This window comes from Ixodes scapularis, unplaced genomic scaffold, assembly GCF_016920785.2.
Source record: "Ixodes scapularis isolate PalLabHiFi unplaced genomic scaffold, ASM1692078v2 PGA_scaffold0__279_contigs__length_252992795, whole genome shotgun sequence".
Classification (NCBI taxonomy): Eukaryota; Metazoa; Arthropoda; class Arachnida; order Ixodida; family Ixodidae; genus Ixodes; species Ixodes scapularis.
In genome coordinates, this window is record NW_024609835.1 from 218,680,853 (window position 1) to 218,703,559 (window position 22,707).

The 22,707-nt window shown below is 44.9% G+C and overlaps 1 protein-coding gene across 1 annotated transcript in view; it reads right to left on the reverse strand.

The window, feature by feature from the left end:
* Window positions 1-22,707, reverse strand: part of LOC120845313 (serine-rich adhesin for platelets-like) — a 70,246-nt gene that overhangs the window by 38,746 nt on the left and 8,793 nt on the right. The window contains exons 3-4 of the mRNA XM_040503426.2: window positions 19,698-19,836; window positions 7,738-7,834 (exon numbers count right to left, since the gene is read on the reverse strand). Coding sequence (XP_040359360.1) covers window positions 7,738-7,834; window positions 19,698-19,836 — 236 coding nt within the window. The remainder of the gene's footprint in view (window positions 1-7,737; window positions 7,835-19,697; window positions 19,837-22,707) is intronic.

Here is a 22,707-nt window from a genome sequence, read left to right on the forward strand (position 1 = left end):
AGATACCCAGACTGTTGCCAAGGGAGGTCAGGTTTGGCACTACTTTGGCTTCTTCGGGCTTTTTAATGACCTAAACTGCCAGACGCAAGCCAAGTTTTGGCCCAGAACTCGGTGCTGCCTGGGTAGGTTGCAATTTGGGTGTTCGTGGAACCCATGAGACCAGCTCGTGGAACCCCTGTGTTCCCCGGAACCCAGTTTGAGAACCCCTGATCTACATATTTGAAAACATGGCAGCTAGGTGCGCAGATGTCCAGTTGTGCTTTTTAGCTCTGTCGACGAATAAAGAAATAACTCGCTGAGAAGGGGGGCGAGGCATGAACCGCTGCAAACTCCTCTCATTTGGCGGCAGATCCCTCTCTCATGTTCAACTAAGGTGGACTGGAGATATTGATGAATCAGGTCCACGAATCCAGCAACGGAGACATTGGAGGATGTATTTCAATCTAGATCCTACCGCATTGCTTGCCTCAATCTCTAACGCCATCTTTAAGCACGGAGCCGTGGATTTTCAGAATTCCTCTGGTGTCTCCGTTGCTGGATACGTAGACTTGATTCATCAATATCTCCAGTCCATTTTAGTAGAACATGAGAGAGGGATCTACCGCCAAAAGAAAGGAGTTTGCATCGGTTCATGCCTCGCCCCCCTTCTCAGCGAGTTATTTCTTTTATTCGTCGACAGAGCTATAAAAGCACAACTGGACATCTCCGCACCTGGCTGCCATGTTTTCAGATATGCAGACGATTACATAATCATTCATCCTGATCGAACTTCTCCAGATAGCATTACAGCCGTTTTATCCGCTTGTTCGTAAGGCCTTACCTTGACGAAGGAAGAACCTTCGAAAAAAGGTCTTCAGTACCTAAATTTGCGGCTTCATGTCAGTGCCACCGGACTCCGCTGGGCCTTTCAACATAGGTCTGCTAAACCTGTCCTACCGTTTCCTAGCGCCCAATAGAAGTCAGTAAAACACGGTACAGTGTAGACCGCATATAACGTATGTCGCGGGAGTCGCGAAAATCCGCACTATAAGCGGTACCGCGCTATAACCAAAACATCAATTTTTCAGGCCAAAATACAAGCCATCAGACAAGTTACCTTCGTAAAAGAATTTATTTTATGTTAGATGAAAAATAAAGCTTAGTTTGAGGAAAGCAGTCTTTATTTCATCAGACTAGTACACTTCTCTCTTAAGTGTGTCACACATTTTGAAAGAAATGAGTGACTTTTGCCTGGCGCAACCTTTTAACGGCGTCGCGGGTTGCGGACGGACGTTGCAAGCGTTCAGGATTGCTAAACCTAATCACTTTTCTCCGGCGATGAAAACGCGTGAAAATTCGCGTCCTTTATACGGTGCGTGCCAGTAATACCTTCAACTTGAGCACAGGCATGAAATGTTCCAGATAAGAAATCCGGGCAATGTTCGAAAACACAAATGTTTAAAAAAGCACCACTGTAGTCGAAGTAAACAAACACAATGACACGGGCGTTTCTGCCGTCTTGAGAGTGCCGCCACAACATCGCCGCACGAGTAAGTGGATCTTCCCTTCTAGTACATGCTGGGTTATCATAGCAACACACAACAAAAATTCACAATCAAGGATAGCGCTTTTACGCAAACCGATGAGCCTCCGTCACACCGTAGTTCACTTTAACGCCGTCTACGTCGATGATCACAACCGACGCCACGTTCGCGGGTAGAAGCAGCCGGCCCGCGACCGGCATGCAACGCGCGCGAACACTTCTCCTCGATTTGCAATTGGTCTGTCGTTGCGGTTGTTTGTTTCCAACGCAGCGGAGGGACGCACGCACGTGAACGACACCTGTGTGCGTCCCTCCGTCGCTATGGCAACTGAAGCTTCTCTCTTCGCTTCTCCCCATTTTTTCGAGCCTTTGAGCAACCTCCTTGCCCCGTGAGTGCCGCTTGCGGCCATTGCGGCTCGTGCCGTTATCTAGTGTCGCACAGGGAAGCGTGCTCGCTGCGCCGCTCAGTCGGCGCGCTGTTCCAAAAACCGCACTATAACCGGTATTTCCTTTCGTGCGCCAGCATTTTAAGCGGTATGTAAATACAGTGATGTGATTGGCCTAAGCCATTTTGGCGCGCGTTTCGGAGCAACAAAAACAGTGTTTTGGAGCAGCAAATGTGGCCCTTGGAGCAACCAAAACAATGTTTTGGAGCAGCAAAAGCGGCTTTTGGAGCAGTTAAGACAGTGTTTCGGAGCAGCAAAAGTGGATTTTGGAGCAGATTTTCATAGAAAAATAAAAATATTTGTTTTAAGTGCTGTACAAACGAAGGGCATTTTGTGTTGTGTTGTGTTCTGATGGAACTCGCCGCTTCTGTTTTTACTGCTCAGACATCCCACAAGTGTAATGTGCTGTAGGCATTGCCAAGCAATTTCAAAAACCGCTTGCCACCGTTTTACTGGTTCCCGACATGCCAGATTTTCGTCAAAAATAAGCAAACGTAAAACAATGAATAGCAAGAGTCCCAGCTGGTGCCTCAGTCACGCAATGATGTTTGCATGCACATGAGGCCAACTTCGGCAAGCTTGCTGTTGGGCATGCTTCGTCGCTCGAGTGCAGACAACGGCTGTCCGACCGAAACCCAAACCATGCCCCTCAGCTACGTCGTTAACTTATCCCCAAAAGTGTACACGAAACGTAATTTTCGAGCATGCGACAAAAAACAGTCCAGTGGCGCGTGCTTGCCAGGCTGGCAAGCAAGGTACAAGCTAAACACACAAACAATAAAGAAGTTGAGTGCGTCAATGCAAGAAATTGCGAGCCAGCCTCAAAACGTTCTTGGAGCGCTTTGTGCAACGACTGAACTCGAGACAAACAAGCGTGCTGTGCGGGTTCACCGTGCAGATATTGCCTCTTTGCTTTAGCTCACCTCTCTTCACCAACTTTCTTATACGGCAGATTTTTCACGTACCAAGGTCCCTCTCGAAAGAAGGACCACCATGAGGAATCTAGATAAGCAATACTTTGACAGAGCAGTCTTTGAATTAAAGATGGATTTTTGTGGTAACGCATGATTTAAACAAGAACAGGAACGTTGGTGAATATGCAACGGTACTTAGTTTCATTTTAGATTGTGATGGCCTGGAGCTGAGCCGGTTGGTTTTGACAAGCTTACTTGAATACCAGCTGAACGTAAAGGAAAAGCGATGGAGAGGAGTAATCAAAGAAGCACACTGGTGGTTCTTTCATTTTAGAAAGTACCATATGTATCTGCGATGATGTGGGACGGCAACAATCGACGTGGCGCGACTACGGTGACTGAAAGGCAGTGACCAAATATAGTTTTCCCACGGCCGTTGCTTCAGCTCACAGCGTAACTCCTGCCGCGAAAAAACATGGTTTCGTTTCACAGCATGACGCCATGGCTGGTGTCCGGCGTGCTAGCGTTAGAGTGTCTGCACATATCCGCGTCCATCGCTGAAAATATAAAAAAAGAGAGGGACGAGACCCACAAGACGAGAGCGCAAAACGCGAGACGCCAAGAAAACCATGCAAGACCGGGTGGACAGTTGATGCACGGTACTTTGTGTCAGGCGGCCGCTTGCGCCACATAACACACGCCTGCTCAACTACGCTACTCAGTTTAGTTTCGGTTTTGATAGGCGACCTAGATTGGTCCTTTGGCGCAGGCTTGGCGCAGATTACCCATATTTTGGCGAAATGTAGCAGGATGTAGCAGGGTTAGCTCCTTGGCGCAGTTTGGCGCAATTGGCGCAGCAATCACATCACTGAAATACATGGAGTTCTATGTGAGGCGAACCGGTGGTTTAAAAAAGCCGTGTTATGCCCGATCCTGCACTATAAGCGGTTACGTTGTAAGTGGCCTATACTGTATCATCAAATCATTGTTTCCTTCATCCTTCACGAAGTCTTGCTGTCATCTTTCAGAAGATAGCTTCAAATTCCAGCACATGAGGCTCGTCAGGGCAGGGTTTCCCGTCGACCTTCTTCGATCAGTAATGGAAAGGCTGATTGCGGGCCTGATCGCCAGTCACCAGCCACAAAAAAGAAACCCCGATTCACCGTCATTACTTATGCACACAATTCAGCCCGCCGGATAAATTCCATTGCCTCAAAGTTCGACACGAATGTTGTCTTCCCGTGCCGCATGCGTCTTAAGCAACTCTGTCAACAAGTGAACAACAAACGGATTCCAATTGGCTGCACTGTTAAACACGAAAAGAAATTCATTCCATGCAAAGAGAAGAATGTTTACTCCATCCCCTTCAGCTGTGGCCATCAATACATAGGTCAGACCGGCAGATGCACCAATCACAGACTCCGGGAACATCACAACAAAGTTTCTAAGGCCTCTCCAGATTCTTATCATCCAATAGTCAGACATGCCCATCCATGTTTGCTTTGTCATCCCCTCTTTGATGAAACAAAAATCCTGGGGGGGCATGACAGCAGATTCAACAGGGAGATCATAGTCATTCGCCATGACCACAGCAAACAACGTGTCAAACCCTTCCCTCCTGCTGACAAAAAATGAGGTTGAATTTCTAAAATCCGAGATAAACCCACCTCTCTGACTTGCACTTCGCATTTTTTTATCTCCGAGTGATGTGATTGGCCAAAGCCATTTTGGAGCACCATTCGGAGCAGCCAGAACAGTGTTTTGGAGCAGCAAATGGGGCCTTTGGAGCAACCAAAACAGTGTTTTGGAGCAGCAAAAGTGTTTTTTTGGAGCGGCCAAGACAGTGTTTCGGAGGTGCAAAAGTGGCTTTTAGAGCAGATATTGTTAGACTAATAAAAATATTTGTTTTATGTGCTGTACAAACGAAGGGCACTTTGTTGTGTGTTGTGTTTTGGTGTGACGTGCTGTGACGGAACTCGCTGCTTTTTTACTGCTGAGAGATCCCAGAAGTGTACAGTGCTGTAGGCATTGCCGAGGAATTCCGAAAAACCGCTTGCCAGCGTTTTACTGGTTCCCAACATGTCAGATTTTTGTCAAAAGTAAGCAAACGTTAAACAATAGATTGAAAGCGTCCCCGCTGGTGCTTCTTTTGCGCAATTATGTTCGCATGCACGTAAGGGCGATTTCGGCAGGCTTGCAGTTGCGCGTGCTTCGTCGCGCAGGTGGAGACGACAGCTGTTCGACCGAAACTATGCCACTCCGCTCCGTCGCCAACTGCTTCCCAAAATTGTATGCAAAATATAACTGCCGAGCATACGAAAAAAAAACAAAAAAAACAGTCCATCAGCGCGCTTAACAGGCCAGCAAACAAGGTACAAGTTACACACACACACGCATACACACACGCACATGCACACATGCACGCACACACACACATGTGCATGCACACATGCACGCACACACACACAAACACACGCACACATACGCATGCGCGTGCACACACACATGCGCGTGCACACACACACACACACACACACAGAAAAAAAAAAGAACCTGAGCGCATCGATACAAAACATAGCGAGTCAGGGTCAAGAAGTTCTTGGAGCGCTTTGAGCAATGACTGAACCCGGGACAAACAAGCGCGCTGTGCGCGTTCAGCGTGCAAACATTGCCTTCCTTGCTTTAGCTCACTTCTCTTCACCAACTTTCTTCTGAGGCAGATTTTTCACGTAGCAAGGTCCCTCCAAAGAAAGCCCACCGAGAGAAACCTAGGCAATCAATACTTCTACAAAGCTGTATTTGAGTTACAGAGGGATTTGTATGATTTAAACAAGAACAGGAATGTTGATGAACATACGGCGTTATTTAGTTTAATTTTAGAAAGCGTCATATCTGCAGCTATGATGGCAACACCCGACGTTGCGGGACCACGGTGACTGGACCAGATATAGTTTTCCCACGCTTGTTGCTTTCAGGAGCGAGTGCTTCAGCTCGCAAAGTAACTCCCGCAGCGTAAAAATCTGGTTTGTTTCACAGCATGACGGTATGGCTGGTACCCGGCACGATAGAGTCTGAGCGTCCGCACACACCCGCATCTATCGTCCCAAATATTTTTTTTTTTTAAATATGTGAGACGAGACCCACGAGACGACAAGAGCGTGAAACGCAAGACGGCGGGAAAACCATGCAAGACTGGATGGACAATTGATGCAGGGTACTTTGTGTTGGGCGGCCGCTTGCGCCACGTAACACCCGCATGCTCAATTTCGGTACTCAGTTTAGTTTCGGTTTTGAAAGGCGACTGGTCTTTTGGCGCAGGTTTCGTGCACGTTATCTATATTGTGGCAAAATGTAGCAGGATGTAGCAAGGTTAGCCCCTTGGCGCAGTTTGGCGCAATCGGTGCAGCAATCACATCACTGATCTCCCCTTCTGCCCCCTTTCCCTCCTGGGTATAGACTGTTCCATTAGGGTCATAGCAGAGAGGGTAAAAAGTGATAAAAATGCCCTCCCCCTCCCGCCCGGATGTCGTCTGCTCCGCCGAGTGGGCAGTACCTAGCATCTGGCTGGCGTACAAACTCTGTTTAAAATCGCGCCATTTTGGGAATTTCAAGCGCAGATACGCAGATTTTCGTATGCCAGTTATTGTGTATTACTATGCTAGATAAAAAAGACTAACAGAGTCCAATCGCGCTGTTATTTCCGTGCAAATAAAAAAAAAAAAAGGGAAAACTGTGTCAGACTGGCCGGTCTCTCCGGCGAAAAGGGAATCCGGTGGCTGTATTTTTTTTACTATACAAAGTTTGTACTGGTGTAGGCCTTTAGCGACCATGAGTGGATGTCTGAAATAATAAATAAAAACGTGCTCTCCTACCGCAATGCACACAGTAGTTGAGTGTAGTACTGCCGGCTGAATCAACTGTTATTTAAGTAACGGAAAAAAGATATGTCAGTTGATCATTTACCGAAGTAGAACAACAGAGAGCTCTAGGCTTATTTTGGAGTAGCCATAACTATTCTTAGAACGCGAACCACTTCACAACGGCAGCCACGAGCGAGAGTTCAATGTTCCGTACAGCCCGCCGATACAGCCCAAGATGGAGAATGGCAACCTCCCGTTTTGTCGTCTGCTAGCGGAGTCGGAAGCGTGCCCTCTCTCTCGTTTTACCCCGCCGAACCCGCTGAATTTCCCGGATGTATGGAGAGGGCGCTGTTGTCGAACAGAATGGTGCCGGCCAGAGAGCGCTAGATGGAATGGTCTATAGTCGGCTGCTCGCTGTGAAAATTTTACTCGTCTGTTGCTAGTTGAAAGATGTGGTTGCGTTGTCCCTGTTTTAATTGTTTTGTTCTTTCTTCATCCATGACTTGAACCAACACGCTCTTCTCCCAAGCAAGTTTACTTTTCAGTTGTCTATTAAAAAGTTTGATTCTTTTAACCCAAAAGTACTTGTGCTTGCGCCTCCTTCCAGATGTGTTTTGTGGAAGTTAGGTTGTGGTCCTCAGATTAAAAGCTGTTGCAAAACTAGGGACTCAAAAGCACCCTTTGTGTGTCCTCTTCAGTTCGTTACCATTCACAAATATGAAAAAAAAAAAAAAAAAAAAATCCTCTTAAGTTAGTTGGATGCCAAGCAAGCCTACAAGATCGGCGGCTGGCAAAGTCGTCAAAATAGATCCTACCCCGGAGATAAACCGAGGGTCATAAGGTTCGTTTGTCAGATGCTCGACCTCGAAGGGTGGTATCTGGCAGTGCATAAGCCTCAAATGCAAGATCTAAGCTTCTTTCTATGCAAGATCTAAGCTTCTGTTTCTGCACGTCTCAACTATTAAAACTATTATTTAGATAAAGATTGTTCCTACCTTCCATATCTGATGCTTTCTCCATCACCAGCTTCTCGTTCAGATCTTTCAGGTAGACTATGTAATCAGATGCCCGTTCCAAGATCCCATTCTTGCTCTGCAACAAAGTGGTCAAAACATTTAAACACTGCCCATAGAAAAGCACAAAGCGAAATAGACAAAGGGAAAGCAAGACGAGTTATAAGACCTGAGGAAAATCTGAGAGAGCTCAAAAACAGACTAAAGAAAGAATTAGGTATCACTACCCACAAAAAACGTCTGCCAAAAAGGTTAATTTTGAAAACTGCCGTATTCATATGCACCAACATCTAGAGAGTATTCCCAGAAAGTTTTATTATTCTACACTGCATAGTTAATTTTTTATAAATTATTTCTGGTCCACCTATGCTAAAGAAAAAATAAAGGTTGGAGCACCTCGAATGCATTTTCCTCCATTTCACTTTTTGGCATAAATTTCGCTTTAAGAAAACTATTTTGTTTTGTTCTTGCATAACTTGGATTCATTTTTATGAGTTTTCCTGAAGTTAAATTTTATGGGGAAGAAAGCTATGAGCTTGTATGTTTTATTTTTGTCTTTTTTAATGCTCAAGAACGAAAATTTTGGAGAAAGGATGGAAATCTAGAAAACAGTATTTGTGTCTAAGTGGCTTTTTTGTCATGAAAGATGGTATAATAAAGAACTAGTGTAGCTCCACAGCTATCTGCTCTGAACTGTCCTAAAGAAATATAATGCATTAAACAACAAATTTATAAGTAATTTCAAAACAACAGTTTTCCTAGCAGACACGCCCACTTTCATCTTCGAACATTTGCAATTTTTTTTTGTACTTCACCCAGGTTAACAAAATTTGGCAAAAATGTTCTCAACATCAGCAGAAACAAGCCTCGTAAATGTCATTTAAATCAGAAAAGGGGTTCAAACATTAACGTTTTTGGGTAGAGCTCCTTGAATTTGAACAAACGGTAAAAGTTGTAATTAATTAATTAATTAATGTACAGCTGGGCCATGGGCTGTGGCAAGGAGGAACATACATTTAACAAAACAGTAAGGTTCATACCTTCAATGAAGTATTAAACAATTTCATCTCCACATTATCAGAGACAAAACTAGGCCAGAGCGCAAATGAAAAGAAAAAAAAAAAAACTGAAAGAGGTTTGCAAATCTCTGTAAAGCAAAATTAGAGGTACTTTGATTTTGCGATATACCGATATACAGGAGAAGGAAGGGAGGGTACAGGGAAGGAGGAAGGAGGGAATTGAAAGAGAAGGGAATGGTATAGAAAAGGAGGGGAGGATATGAACGAGGAGGAGTGGAGTAGGAAGGAAGAAGGAAGGGAGGGTCCTCATTATCTCTTCCTCCCCTTCTCTCCCGTCCTCCTCATCCTTCATAACCTCCCTCCCTCCCACAGTTTCCCCACTAAATTTAGCTGAAAAATTGACACTAAGTGACTTCAGCACCAATTCAGTTTCCCCGCTAAATTTAGAGGGAAAATGACGTCCCATGACTTTGTGTCAAGTCACATACGAACAAATTTAGTTTCTCTGCTAGACTGAGCGAGAAAATTAAAATCACGTGACCTTAACACCAATTCAATTCCCCACTAAATTTAGTGGGGAAACTGAATTGGTGTTGAGGCCATGTGACGTCGGTTTTACCACTAAATTTAGTGGGGAAACTGAATGCACAGTGTTGCATTATGGGACGTCACAGACCTACACACATATTCAGTTTCTTGGCTAAATCTAGCGGGGAACTGAATTGGTGTATAGGTCTGTAATGTCCCATAATGCAAAGCGCGTGGCGACGGCGACGCTGCCAAATACGGAAACGAGCGCCTAAGAGCTGCCCTCTAGAAAAGGACTAAATGCATGTAAAAAGAGAGGGATACTCAATTTAACAGAAACAATAAATTGACTACAATAAACAATGGCACATGCCGTGTACACTACAATGCAGCACATGATATACAGTCCCAGGCCAATTTTTCGGGCACAAAAGTTTTGGACGTGCCCGATTATTCGGACAATTTTCCGGAACCATCACTCACCCCACAGAGTTAATGTAGTAAGTATAACGGCGACTGAAAATCCAGACAATGTAAGCCTTGCTGCTAGATCTTTCAAACTTTTTAGTGGCCACCATACCGCCACCACAAATCAAACTGCCGCCATTTTTTTGTTTGTTTCGGATTGGCCTGTAGCCTTGACACCGCATTCTGCACATGCACTATGTCGGGAGGCACTGTCAGAGGTGACATCAGCGCAGTAAAACCTACCGGCGCACCCCCAACTCGCCGCCGCTAACATACCCATTCTCCTACTGCCGAGAGAACTTCCGGTTCCTGTGCCAGAGTACGTCACGGCCATCAAAATTACGCCGCAACTTGTTTTGTGGTAAGTTGGAGAGAAAGAAAAAGTTGATATTTCAATAATTTTTTGTGTAGAAGTTAATAAACCGAGACGAAAACAGATGCCTGTTCGGCATTCAGTGAACGTTGAAGGTTTAATGTAAAAGTTATCTGGCAAAAGTAAAAAGGTCATTTCATGGTCCCTTTAAAGAGTTGAATCTGAAGTCACTCATTAATTGTATCTTCGCCTTAATTAATTTTGACTTGAGGGTCCTACATGCGGAAAACTTATGTGACATAAAAAGGTGAACAGACCAGTGTCTGCCTAGCCGGCTTGCCCTCTATGTGTATTACAGAGAGTTGGATCTTGGATTTTGTGGTGGAGGTGTGCGAAAATCAAATTTGTAACTATGATTAAATTACAAATAGCGCTAGGACGAGGACAGACGAAGAAGTGGACAGGACAGGCGCTATCCTGTCCACTTCTTCGTCTGTCCTCGTCCTAGCGCTATTTGTAATTTAATTATGTGTAACCAACTAGCCCGCCAGAATGTTGTAACTATGAATCAAATATGAGCAGAAAGAACTGACTGCAAATCAAATAGAACATTTTCAAATAAAAATATTTTAAATTGAAAGTGAACTAAGCATGAATACATTACAGCTCTAGTTGGAACTCTTTTTTTCAGAAACAACGTACAGATTGCGACACTGTTAGCAGGAACACGACATCGGCGCATTTTCACATTTTACTTCTAAATAGTATTAGCGAGAACGAAATTTTATCGCTTACATTATAGAACGAGATGAGCTCTTTCCGTAGCAATAATAACTTGGATCACATCCCTTGGTTTCAAGGAGAAAAACTGAAAAAATTGGCGATCGCTTGTTTGCGCTAACAGTGTCGCGCTCTGTACGTATGAAAAGCAACAGTTTACAGTCGCCGACCGATTTTTCGGACTCCGATAATTCAGACTTGTTCGATAGTTCGGACCTAAAGGCGGAACCGTGACTTACCCCATAGAAATAGTGCTTATTCACAACCAATGTTTCGGACAGCTGGAAGTCCGAAAGTTCGATTATTTGGACAAAATCGTCGCAAGCAATCAGCGGAAAACACCACCGAGAAGCGGCCATTTTGAATTCTATGTTGGCTGCAAATGGATTGGCTTGGTTTGGCACCGCTACTTGAGTACTCCTGAGTCCTACCGCTAGGTGACGCTATGTTAGACCATTTTTTACATTTAGCTGCACGTCATCATCATGATGATTATCACTTTGCTTTGCTTTTCCGTTCCTTCGCGTCGCCAGTCGCCATTTTGCGCTCGTGAATTTGCGCTTCTTATCTCGTTCGGACAGCGCTGGTTTGGACGTCATGGCCCCATCTGTTGTTCTACCGCCGGGATGTGTCGTTAAGAAACGCAGAAAATACTCGACCATAACGCTAGGAAAAAAGGCACTATTTACAGCGTTTTTAAGATCACTTAGAAGTAATAAAGGCAAGTTTTTCAATCTGCTGATTTTTCGGACTGCTCTATTATTTAGACGTTTTTTTCAGTCCCTGCGAAGTCCAAATAATCAGTCGACGACTGTATTTTCATGGGGAGTTTAATTGCGCGTTTCAAATACTCACATTCAATAAACGAAGTAAAGCCTCTGATAAGGCAAGTTGGGCAACACATAATTTGACATGGCACGCGAAGCAATAGCTACCCGATTTATTTGAATACAGGTTAACATTATTTGGACAGCATTGTCCTTTAAACCATGATCATTACCAAAATGGCTGACCTACGACAGCGAGCACTATTTCTGAGGCCATCGAAACAACCGAGATGCTCTTCCGCGTCAGCCACTCCTCCAAACGCGCCGGTGCAAAGCAGGGAAGCTTGATACGCGTGCACCAGTGGGAAGCAGTAAAGCCCGACACGAGGGCGCCAGTATAAAAAGGCGAGGCGCGAATTCTAAAGGCATCAATTATAATTCTCGAATTTTCCGAAGACTCTCATTCTTCGGACAGTTCCGGTGCGGTGTGAGTCAAAATGAATAGCAAACGCTATTTGCATATTGATGAAATTTTTGAATATTCACAGACTCCTACACCAGAGGGGCAAAGACACGCTTAATGTTCTAGTCCTCTCGTAGCTCCTCGCGGCTTCTCTGGCATTTTGGTTGGCGGTAGCTTGGACTTATGATCTGCCGCATGTGCTTTGGGATTCCCTATCCCAAGAAAAGCCATAAAGTAGAAATTATTGTGTTGCACGACATTGTCACTGTTTCTGTAAGTTGTAGTCCACGAATGAAGTCGGTGCAGTGACTGCTTTCCTGGTCGCAACAGCACGGTAGGGCAAGGAAGCTCTTTGAGTATGGGGCATGCGTACGAAGACCGACGAATGTAACTTAATCTCTGCAACTGCAATTGATTAAAATTTCAGAAACTAAGTAGTCCTTAAGTTATAACAGAGTTTTAGCAACTGCTAAAACAATTTTTTTTCCGGTGCCTTTGTCGTTAAAATAATTTCTATATAAAACAGCATTGCAGTCACCGCTGGAATATGCAGCCTCCATCTGGGATCTCGGTACCGCCTACCTTACTGACTCGCTCGAATTAATGTATTTGAACGTTTTAGTATGGCTAATTATAATAGCACCACTAGAGTAACATCAATAAACAAACCAATTATTGATACCCATCTCACATATGGCTGCGAAATTTCTAGTATTTATTTTTTACGCAAAATTTTCCGTTTTAACACTGCAATCAAGAAAGCATCTCACAACCTCACCATCATTTGTTTCCACACACCTAGATCACCACTGTGAAGTAGGCGTTCCATTTTGCTACTATAACAAATATTTTGCATCATTTATCCCTAGAGTTTTGAATGAATGGAATCCTCTACCTGCATCCCTTACATCAATTTGCTGATGGCGTTCTTTTTCCTTTAAATGTTCCAAACCATGTATTCCCCGTTGTTTGACTATTTTGTATTTTCTATTGTTATTTTGTTTGTTCTCTTACCACTCCCCTCTTAATGCCTCCGACTCTGAGGGTAGTCAAATAAACAAATAAATAAATATACCTGAAGTAACTTAACGTCTAGTTCAATTACAGTCACTTTTCAAAGGTCTCAACACCTCCAGGTGAACACACAAGGCAGTTTAGAGGGAGCTTTCATTTTGTCTGGCAACACTAAACAGTGCCCGTTACAAAGGGCAGAGCCAATATCATTATCATCATAATCATCCAACAGACCTTCATTAGTATAGCCAGGCCCAACTTTACATACGACTAGCTCACCGCAAGTTAACTATCTTATTTCTACTTTACTTCATTGAAGCAAGTGCATCATTTAGTATTAGGAACTAACAATGAACAACAACAGATACCCTTCTTTTCGTTCGTGAACAGTGTAGTCTGTTCATACTTTTGATATGTTTTCAGGGATCAATTGAGAAAGTGGAACCTGGTTTGTCGCCCTGCATAAAGAAACTATGCATCGCAGAAAACTGAAACTACATTAGAAAGTGACGCCAGCGGTGGTGATAAAATGCAAGTGTGAGCACACGACATTTGCTGAATCCCCAAAAGGGACAAACGAAAAAAAAAATTTCTCCACGAACGTTAAGAAATATGATTCTATTTTCTTTTTAGCTGAAAAGATTTATTTTTACTGAAATAAATGCAACAGGCACCCCAAAATCTCACATTTCAATTCAATTAATATTAGGCATAGGTGGTCGTGGGCCGATAGAGAAGTTTTTATGTTTTGTATCTGTTGATCCAGGTAATGTCACGTGCTCAAACAGTCGGATTTTATTGCCACTGCTACGTCATATTCTCATGGAGTTTCAGCTTACTTGCGATGCATGGTTTCCCCATATGGGCAGAAAAGCCGGGTCTCGTTTTTTTCGATCAATCCCGGCAGTTGAATTATCTTCTATCTAAAAATGAAGAGTCGCTGTTATGTTTCCCGGGAGACATTCATGACCTTGGGTTTTTAGAACTACAGTCAAACCGGTTTATAGCGAACAGCAGGAAACGTTACGATCAGTTCGACATAGCAAGTAATTCGATATAGCAAAAAACATTTACAACCAACTTCCACGATACGTTCGTTGTAAGGAGAGAGCTTTTCTTTCTTTCTCATCTCTTCGCTCCCGCCTTAAGACCCGCTAAAAAGTTACTTATTTGTTGTTGTTTTCTTTTTCTTTACTCTTGCATGCGTGCAGAGTTGGTTTTTTAGAGTATCTCCTCTTCTGAATTGCTCCTCTTCGTGAGTAACGGTTTTGGGATAATTTTTTTTTCCTTTGCGTGCGTGCAGAGTGCGTTTTTTAGCTTTTTTTCCCCTCCTGGATCACTTCTCTTCGCTCAACTTTGTTTGCAACTTGAGCTATTAAAATTTTCTTCCTTCCCTACTTTTTTTTTGGAGGGGGGGGAGGGACAGGCTAGAAGACAATGGTTTGCGTGTTTTTGTAAGTCATTTCGGGGGAAAAGGTTCGATATAGCCAATATGATGTTCGTTATAAAAAGTGATTTATAGATTCATTTTGATATAAAGATTCCGTGAGTTCGATATCGACAATAATTCGCTGGACGTGGGTTCGTTCTAAACAAGTCTCACTGTACGTCACACTGTTTCTTTCTCAGTGATGAATAAACCAAAAATTTTAAGCAAACGCTTTATCCTTTTTTTTAGATTCTTTTTTTAGACCCCATATTGTAATGAGCTCCGAGTTACAAAGAATAGAGAGCAGTGGCAGAGGCCTCTGTTGCTGCTTTCAAAATGGTTTAAGAATTAAAAGAGGCACTGTCTTAACTAGCTATGCTCATTGGCTAAACGTGGCTGGCTCTTAAAGGGGTAATGATGCAAAAATTAAATGGATAGATTATTCTTGAAATGGAATGCTCATAGGCTACTTAGTATATACACCAAGTTACACGATTTTTAGAGCTCTGGTAATTGCAATAATCAATTTAAGAATCTTTATCATTTTCATCTGGCAACCAGGCAACACTGCCCAAGTAGTCACACTATGGTGTCCATAAACTATTTGATCATGAACGCTCTCTCCCCTATAATCACCCAAGCTCTCCTTGCCGCAGTACGACCAAAACCGCTCACGCAACTCGGTAACCCGAACGCTATTCTTGCTCTCGCCCCCGGCCCGTTGACCTTCCACCGTGCGTGCGCCTGCGAGATATTCCTGGACAACGGTGACCACGGCGAGTTTGTCCGTAAATTGCAGTTGCTGGAGCTCGTCGCCAGCGGGTCGCGGTCAAAATAAACAGCTTCCAACATCTATTGATAACAATTACTCTCATCGCTACTGTGATCAATGTCAAACACTTCAACAAGGCGAGCGATGCCGTAGACATAATTGTCACGGACCACATACTCGAAACGTGGAAGGTAAATGAGGAAGCTGAAGCTCGAAACTCCAAGAGCCAAGTCTGAGAGTGCGGGCAAGGGGACATCGCGCGGGAGGCTGGCTACGTAGCCAGCCTTCCGCTCCGCCCGGATCCGCCCCTATGAGGGACCCGCATATACAGTAAAACCTCGTTATAACAAAGTTGAAGGAGTGGTCGTAATTATTTCGTTATAACCATTAGTTTGTTATAGCCAATGTCCATTTCTTCCCACTATTAGCAAGCAAGGGGAATTATGATTGCTTTGTTATATCCATTAGTTTGTTATATCCCGTTTTGTTATAACGGGGTTTTACTGTAGATCGACTTATACACGAAACTATCGCGCCATTTTCAAAACAAATTTAGCAGGACTATAGGAGCATACAATGGGTCCGAACCACATTGTTATCTCATATTTTATTTTTGGCGTGTCATGACCCCTGTAAAGGGCAACTCCACTTCATTTTTGTTTTTGAAAAGAAAACAATGCAGACCTCTTGAGTATCACCTAAGACCACACACCAAATATTACGTCTAAATGTTTCTTAAACGGTCCAGCCAACTTTGGAGCGCATCAAGTTGCCGAAGTCGGCTGACTAGTGGGCGAATCGGGGCACAATCAACACTGCAGTCAATGCTACAGTGTTGGCATAGACAACATTGAGCTAAACGTACAAGAGTGCTACTTCTTGTTTGTTTTTACTTCACCAGGCAAGCGTAACAGGTATCGTCAGCGGTGTCTCCTCTCGGCGCTCAGCAGTGTCCACGTGATCGGCGTAACACGCCGGTGCAGCACTTGGGAGGCGTCCGGCCTTTACCGTAGTCGCTGTTTGTGATTACAGTGCAATCCCCTTATAACGATAATGAGAAAACCCTAAAATTCAATTGTTACAACTGATTATCGTTGTACATGGACTAGAAACTGATTGTTTCCAGTCTAGAAACTCTAAGAAAATTATTGTTATAAGCAGTACACAGTTATATGTGGTATCGTCATAAGTGGATTGCACTGTATCGTCTCTCAAAGTGTCGTTAACACTACATGTGCAGACCGATGCCGCAGTTGTGCAGACGTCGTATATCGTAGACACCAAGACGTGGTAAAGACCGCGGTAAAGACGACACTTGCGCCTTGCACACGCCCGCCCCCGAGCCCGCCCATTGTCACGTAGAGGATCACATAACCGCTTGTACCACCTGGTGGCTATGTTTTTTGCGGCCCGGGGCCAATGTTCTCTGACGGAGCTGAAGTTTTGGTTTCTTCCTCTGCTCACATATAAAGCAAGATTTCCCAAAATACAGTATAGACAACTTACAACGTAACCGCTTATAGTGCAGGACCGGGTATAACGCGGCTTTTTTTAACCACCGGTTCGCCTCCCATAGAACTCCATGTAATTACATACCGCTTAAAATGCAGGCGCACAAAGGGAAATACCGGTTATAGTGCGGTTTCTGAAACAGCCCGCCGACCGCGCCGACCGGTGCAGCGAGCACGCTTCCCTGTGCGACGCTAGATAATCAAGATAACGGCGCTAGCCACAAGCGGTACTCGCGGTGGGGCAAGGAGGTTGCTCGAAGAAGCGGGGAGAAGCGAAGAGAGAGGCTTCAGTTGCCATAGCGACGGACAGACGCACATACGTGTCGTTCACGTGCGTGCGTACCTCCGCTGCATTTTAGGAAACAACGAAAACAACCGCAACGACAGACCAATCGCAGGTCGAGAAGTGTTCGCGCGCGCTGCATGCCGGTTGCGGGGCAGCTTCTATCCGTAAACATGGCGTCGGTTGTGATCGTCGACATAGACGGCGTGGTGGAAGCTCATCGTTCCGCGTAAAGGCGCTATCCTTGACTGTGAATTTTGGTTGTGTGTCGCTATGATAACCCCGGACGTACTACCAGAAGGGAAGATCCACATTCTCGTGCGGCGATGTCGTGGCGGCACTCTGAAGACGGCAGAAACGCCCGTGTCGTCGTGTTTGTTTACTTCGACTACAGTGATGCTTTCTAAGCATTTGTGTTTTCGAACATCGCCCGGATCTCTTATTTGGAGCATTTCATGCCTGTGCTCAAGTTGAAGGTATTACTGGCACATACCGTATAAAGGATCCAAATTTTCACGCGTTTTCATCACCGGAGAAAAGTCATTAGGGTTAGCGATCCTGAACGCTCGCAACGTCCGTCCGCAACCCGTGAAGCCGCTAGAAGGCTTTGCCAGGCAAAAGGTGCGCATTTCTTTCAAAATGTGTGACACACTTGAGAGAGAAGTGTACTAGTCTGGTGAAATAAAGACTTTCCTCAAACTAAGCTTTATTTTTCATCTAACGTAAAATAAATTGTTTTACAAAGGTAAGTTGTCTCATGGCATGTATTTTGGCCAAAAAAATTGATGTTTTGGTTATAGCGCGGTACCGCTTATAGTGCGGACTTTTGCGACTCCCGCGACATACGTTATATGCGGTCTACACTGTACATCCCATTTTCCGTCAAAGGAATTACGTAGTGCCTTTCATTAGCGTCTTTTCATGTGAAATTGCTCACCCCCCTTCCATTCGAGAAAGAGGGAGGCCCTGCTCCTTTCCGCAGGGAGTAGCTCAGATACCTTTGGGGAAAGGAGGGAAGAATGCGAGGGGGAAGGGAGAGAAGGAGACTCGGAACCGGTTTTCTTTCTGGCAGCAGACGATGCTGTATGTGCCGGCCTTTAAAGGGAAACTCCACTCAAAGGGCAACCCTTGCTGTTTCGCCGATAACAGTCGTGGTTGAGGCGTGGCATGTTCGGCCAATCGTGATTGCATCGGGGGTCGTGCGGTTGCCTTCCTTGACGACTGCTATTTCTCGCCCTTGGTCACCCGTTCGCTCGGCACTCCAAGCCTTTGCGCGCAAGAACAGGGCGGCCGAGCCATGCGCCGGAGCAAGCAGTGGCTACTCAACAGCATAGACGCACCACTGAGAGAGAACGTCGCCAATGTCTAGGCGCCGACGGTCTCATTATTCGTCTAGATCATGTTGTGCGTGAATGTAAACTGGTATGCACAAAAAGATGTTACCAAGCTGAGAATCAATTTGTGCGGCGCGTCCACAAGAGAATGCTCAGTGCTAGCTGCCCTCAGAGCCGTATATGGGGAGAGTTTAGTCAGTCTATGATCTCGTCGCGGTAACGCTCTCTTCCTAAGTGAGCCAATCAGCACGCAGCGTAGAGCGAGAGGCATGAGCGCATGCGCGTGAACTCCCGGCTGCTCCTACCTGAGTGGGGAGGGCCGCCACCTTCGATCATTCTCCTGGCGGAATGCGTGGGATCGGCATCTAAATCTCGATTATTGCCTCTTATATCGCTGGCTCTGGCAAGAAAATGACATTCTGTTATTCCTCGAAGGGTTAAAAAGCTAACAAATTAAGATTTTACGGCGTATGGCCACAAACTTGTATCCAGGCGAAAAAGAAGCCGGCCCGTAGCAGACGACGTGTAGCCTCAGCAGTGCTCTTCTCCGACCAGTCTCCGACAGCGTGGCTAAAAAATGGCGGTCATCTCCTCTCTGCTCCCTTCTTTCTCTCTCGCTCCTTCGGCGCTCTCCTCCCTTTCATTTACTTTTCTCCTCTCCGGCGCCTTCGTCGCCACACCCACTGGCCAAACTCTCCCAATATACGGCTCTGGCTGCCCTGTGTGTGATTCGTTGTGGTTTACGCGAGACATGGTGTCTTTGCTGGCGTCTCGACAGGAGGTTTGTCGGTCGTCGTACCCGGACAGTGACCTGACTGCCTTCAAGGTGTGCTACGTGCCTATGCAGTATTTGTGTATAGGCGCATAGCACAGATGTAACAATCACTGTGGAATGCAAAAAAAAAAAAATTGTAACGTCACTGCACGACGCAATATCATTGAAATGTCGCATCAGCCGACGCTGTCCCTTTGCATCATGTTGGGTGATCATCTGGGCAATTTTTGTTACCTTGATTAAACAGTACCAGGTAGTACCATGACTTGGGACAAGCATTTCTCATTACATTTGTTACGAATTATTTCCCAAATAAAGAGAGGTAAAGGAGGGAACATTGCGCGCCGTTTACTTTGTCCAATCCATATTTCGACTTTTATATTTCCAACATTTCTGCCGGCCCTGTGCGATCTGAATTAATGAGGTTTTACTTTAATAAGGCCGTTGCTACATCATTCTTGTTGTATTCACAAATATGGGCCTCACCTGCTTTTTGGGGTCCTTATCCGGGAGCAAGTCTCCCAGGCGCAGAATGTTGATGTTGATCTTGTCCTTCCGCCTCCTTTCGACCACATTGTGGGTCTCCTTGCGCTTGTGGTTGACAAGCACTTCCCCATTGCAGATGCTGCGCAAGATTAGCAAGCACAAATCATGTTAATTAAGGGCGGCCAGCAATATAGCAAGTCTTTTGAGGCGGCAGTAAAGCAGAATGGGAGTTGTGCAAATGAAGAATAAAATGCACTCACAACAGGGCCCTTCATGTGTTATATGCCGCACAATACGATTAGTGCAGACAAGGAATTGGTACTTTTTCTAACCTTGTTTTGAAGGGCTGAGTTAAGTATATAGAAATCATGCTTATTAATTAAGGTGTTTTCTTTTGTTAAAAAAGATTATCTTTCCAGAGTTGCGTCGGCATTGTGTTTTTTTTAGCTTTCTATGTTACTGTCCGCGGGGCCAGAGCGCCCGCAATGCGGGAGTGGATCCCCCGCAGTCGTTAAGAAAAATCTCGGGTTTCGGGAGTCTGCTCGGACCGGGACCGGGAGAGCCCACGCTTGAAGATGCTTGCGGCTTTTAACCAAATGTGCCTGTATATAGAGGGTTTTGCCGCTTAGTGGGAAATTGTCGCTTTTTGCCCGATGCAATAATTTAGCGCTTGGCACCAGCCAGACTGGCAAAAATGCAGAGAATGACTCTACAAGGAATTTGGCTTTGACGGTTTGAGTGCCAGGCTGACAGCTCGCCGACAATTGGAGAACCGTGTACCACGTGTGAGTGGTGGTCGGTTCCTGAGGGGAAAGAGATTGGTCGGTTCCTGAGGGGAAAGAAGGCCCCTACGAGCCTACAAAAGGAGTACGGAGAGGACTTGGAGGGATAGGGATTTGGATTTGATTGAGGGAAATTGGGAACGGGGGTCGAGACTTTAGACGAGGCAGGATTGTCTCCCAAGTTGGGACTTGTAACTAGAGTGTAAGTAAATGCACATAGTTCTCTACAAGCAGTGAGTCGACCCGTCATTTAGCGACGTTCGTGCCACCACGCTCCAGACAATCGGAGCGGAACCTGCCCCCCACACCACTGGGAGGACCAACAACTCTAACTGGCTGGGCCCCAGTTTCTACAACTTATGTTAGTGCCCCATATGAGCAATTACCAGTGCACAAATAGTTTTGGTGGCAGCCACTCAATTCTAAAAGCAAACCAGAAAAAAAAAAACATGTGGCAATCATTCGTGTCTTTTAGCAGTGCCACACTATGTAGAGAGCGCGACACTGTTAGCGCGAACAAGCGATTGCCGGTTTTTCCAGTTTTTTTTCTTTGAAACCAAGGATGCCATCCAAGTTATTATTGCTACGGTAAAAGCTCGTTTAGTTCTATAATGTAAGCGATACATTTTCGTGCTCGCTAATACTATTTAGAAGTAAAATGTGAAAATGCGCCGATGTCGTGTTTGCGCTAACAGTGTCGCGATGTGTAGCTCCTGCATCAAGGCAGAAAGATGTCTCCAGAGACTAATTGCCCAACTCGTCACGAATTTTTTACTTCCAGCTTAGGAGTTTTGTACCTGCCAAGCAGCAACTAAAGCGAGGATAGCTTACCAGAGTGTAACACACCAAAAATCGATGAGTCATATATTCAGATCTGGCTTACCATATGCTGCGGTACAGATCTGCATATTGTTACGATGCAAGAGGTAGCGGCCAAAGCACCTGCTAAAGTAATTATGATTGGGCGAGCGTACAAAGGAGGCAAAACAGAAGCAACCGGCAATCATTTAAATTACATCTTGGTAAGACTGAACGCCCAGAAAGGCTTTTGGAGAATGTTGAACTGTGATCAATTCCTCTTCAGAGGAGAGGAGGCTGCAGTTTCAACATACACGACTCCAGGAATTCTGAGATCTCCAACTTTCAAAGGATTTATATTGTACCATCATGACGCTCTCTGAAATTTTCAAATAAATGCCGACCTGTTGATTTCCCCATGCACTCATTAATCTTTCAATTTGGTCTCTCAAATGTTGCTTGGTTGGAAAATGAGACTTCATTCAACCATGAACATAAAAGTTTGCAATGACCAACAGTGATTGGTTAATTTAATGCCACCGTACCAAGATTCTCGATTTCTTACACTTTCTAGGTCTGCCTGTTGCCTACACAGATTCTGTCAAACTAGACAAAAATGGGAACCCTTTGCAATGTGAAGGTTATGAAGCTACATCATCAGTCTATAGATATATAAAAAAGACAGACAAAAAGCGACGTTTTTTTAATTCCAAGATCGAACTGGTCTGACTCTTTTATTTCACGCAATCTTCTTCTTTTCCCAGTGGCTAACGCCACAGTAGCACCTGCGACCCGCATCAAACACTCCAGGACAGCTCACTGGGACGACTCCGTCTCCAAAGGTACTCAAAGGCACGCTAATTACTTTTCAGACGAGGAACACTAACGAACATTTTCTAGAATGCTAGTGATGAAATGGCTTTCCAAGCCAATATGATTTATTTTTGGACAAATTTCTTTCAACGTGGAAAGTAGCAGCCAACCTGACTTGCTTTTTGCCCCGAAAAATTTTCAATCAACAGAGACATCTTGTTATTGATGAGATGTCACTGGAAAGCCCCAATTTATGGACGGCGCAAACATTAATGCTCAAGGTGTGTACCTTGAGCACCAAGCATACAAGTGCAACGCCCGAGGTCTTGAGCCCCAAATGGGAGCGCCCGTCTATACCATGGGATGTGATGCATGTTGATTTCGCCAGGCCAATAGCAGGTCAGTCATATCTCGTTCCGGTAGACACCTACTCGAAACCGCTCGAGGTGAAACTTGTAAACAGCATGACGTCAACGGCGGTAATTCAAGAGCTCCGTAGTATTTTTGCCATGTTTGGGGCACCCCGTGAAGTCGTCTCCGACAATGAAACGGCCCTCGTCTCCGACGAAATCAAAAGATTTTATCGCTGGTGCACCGCATCACCTAGCCACTAATGG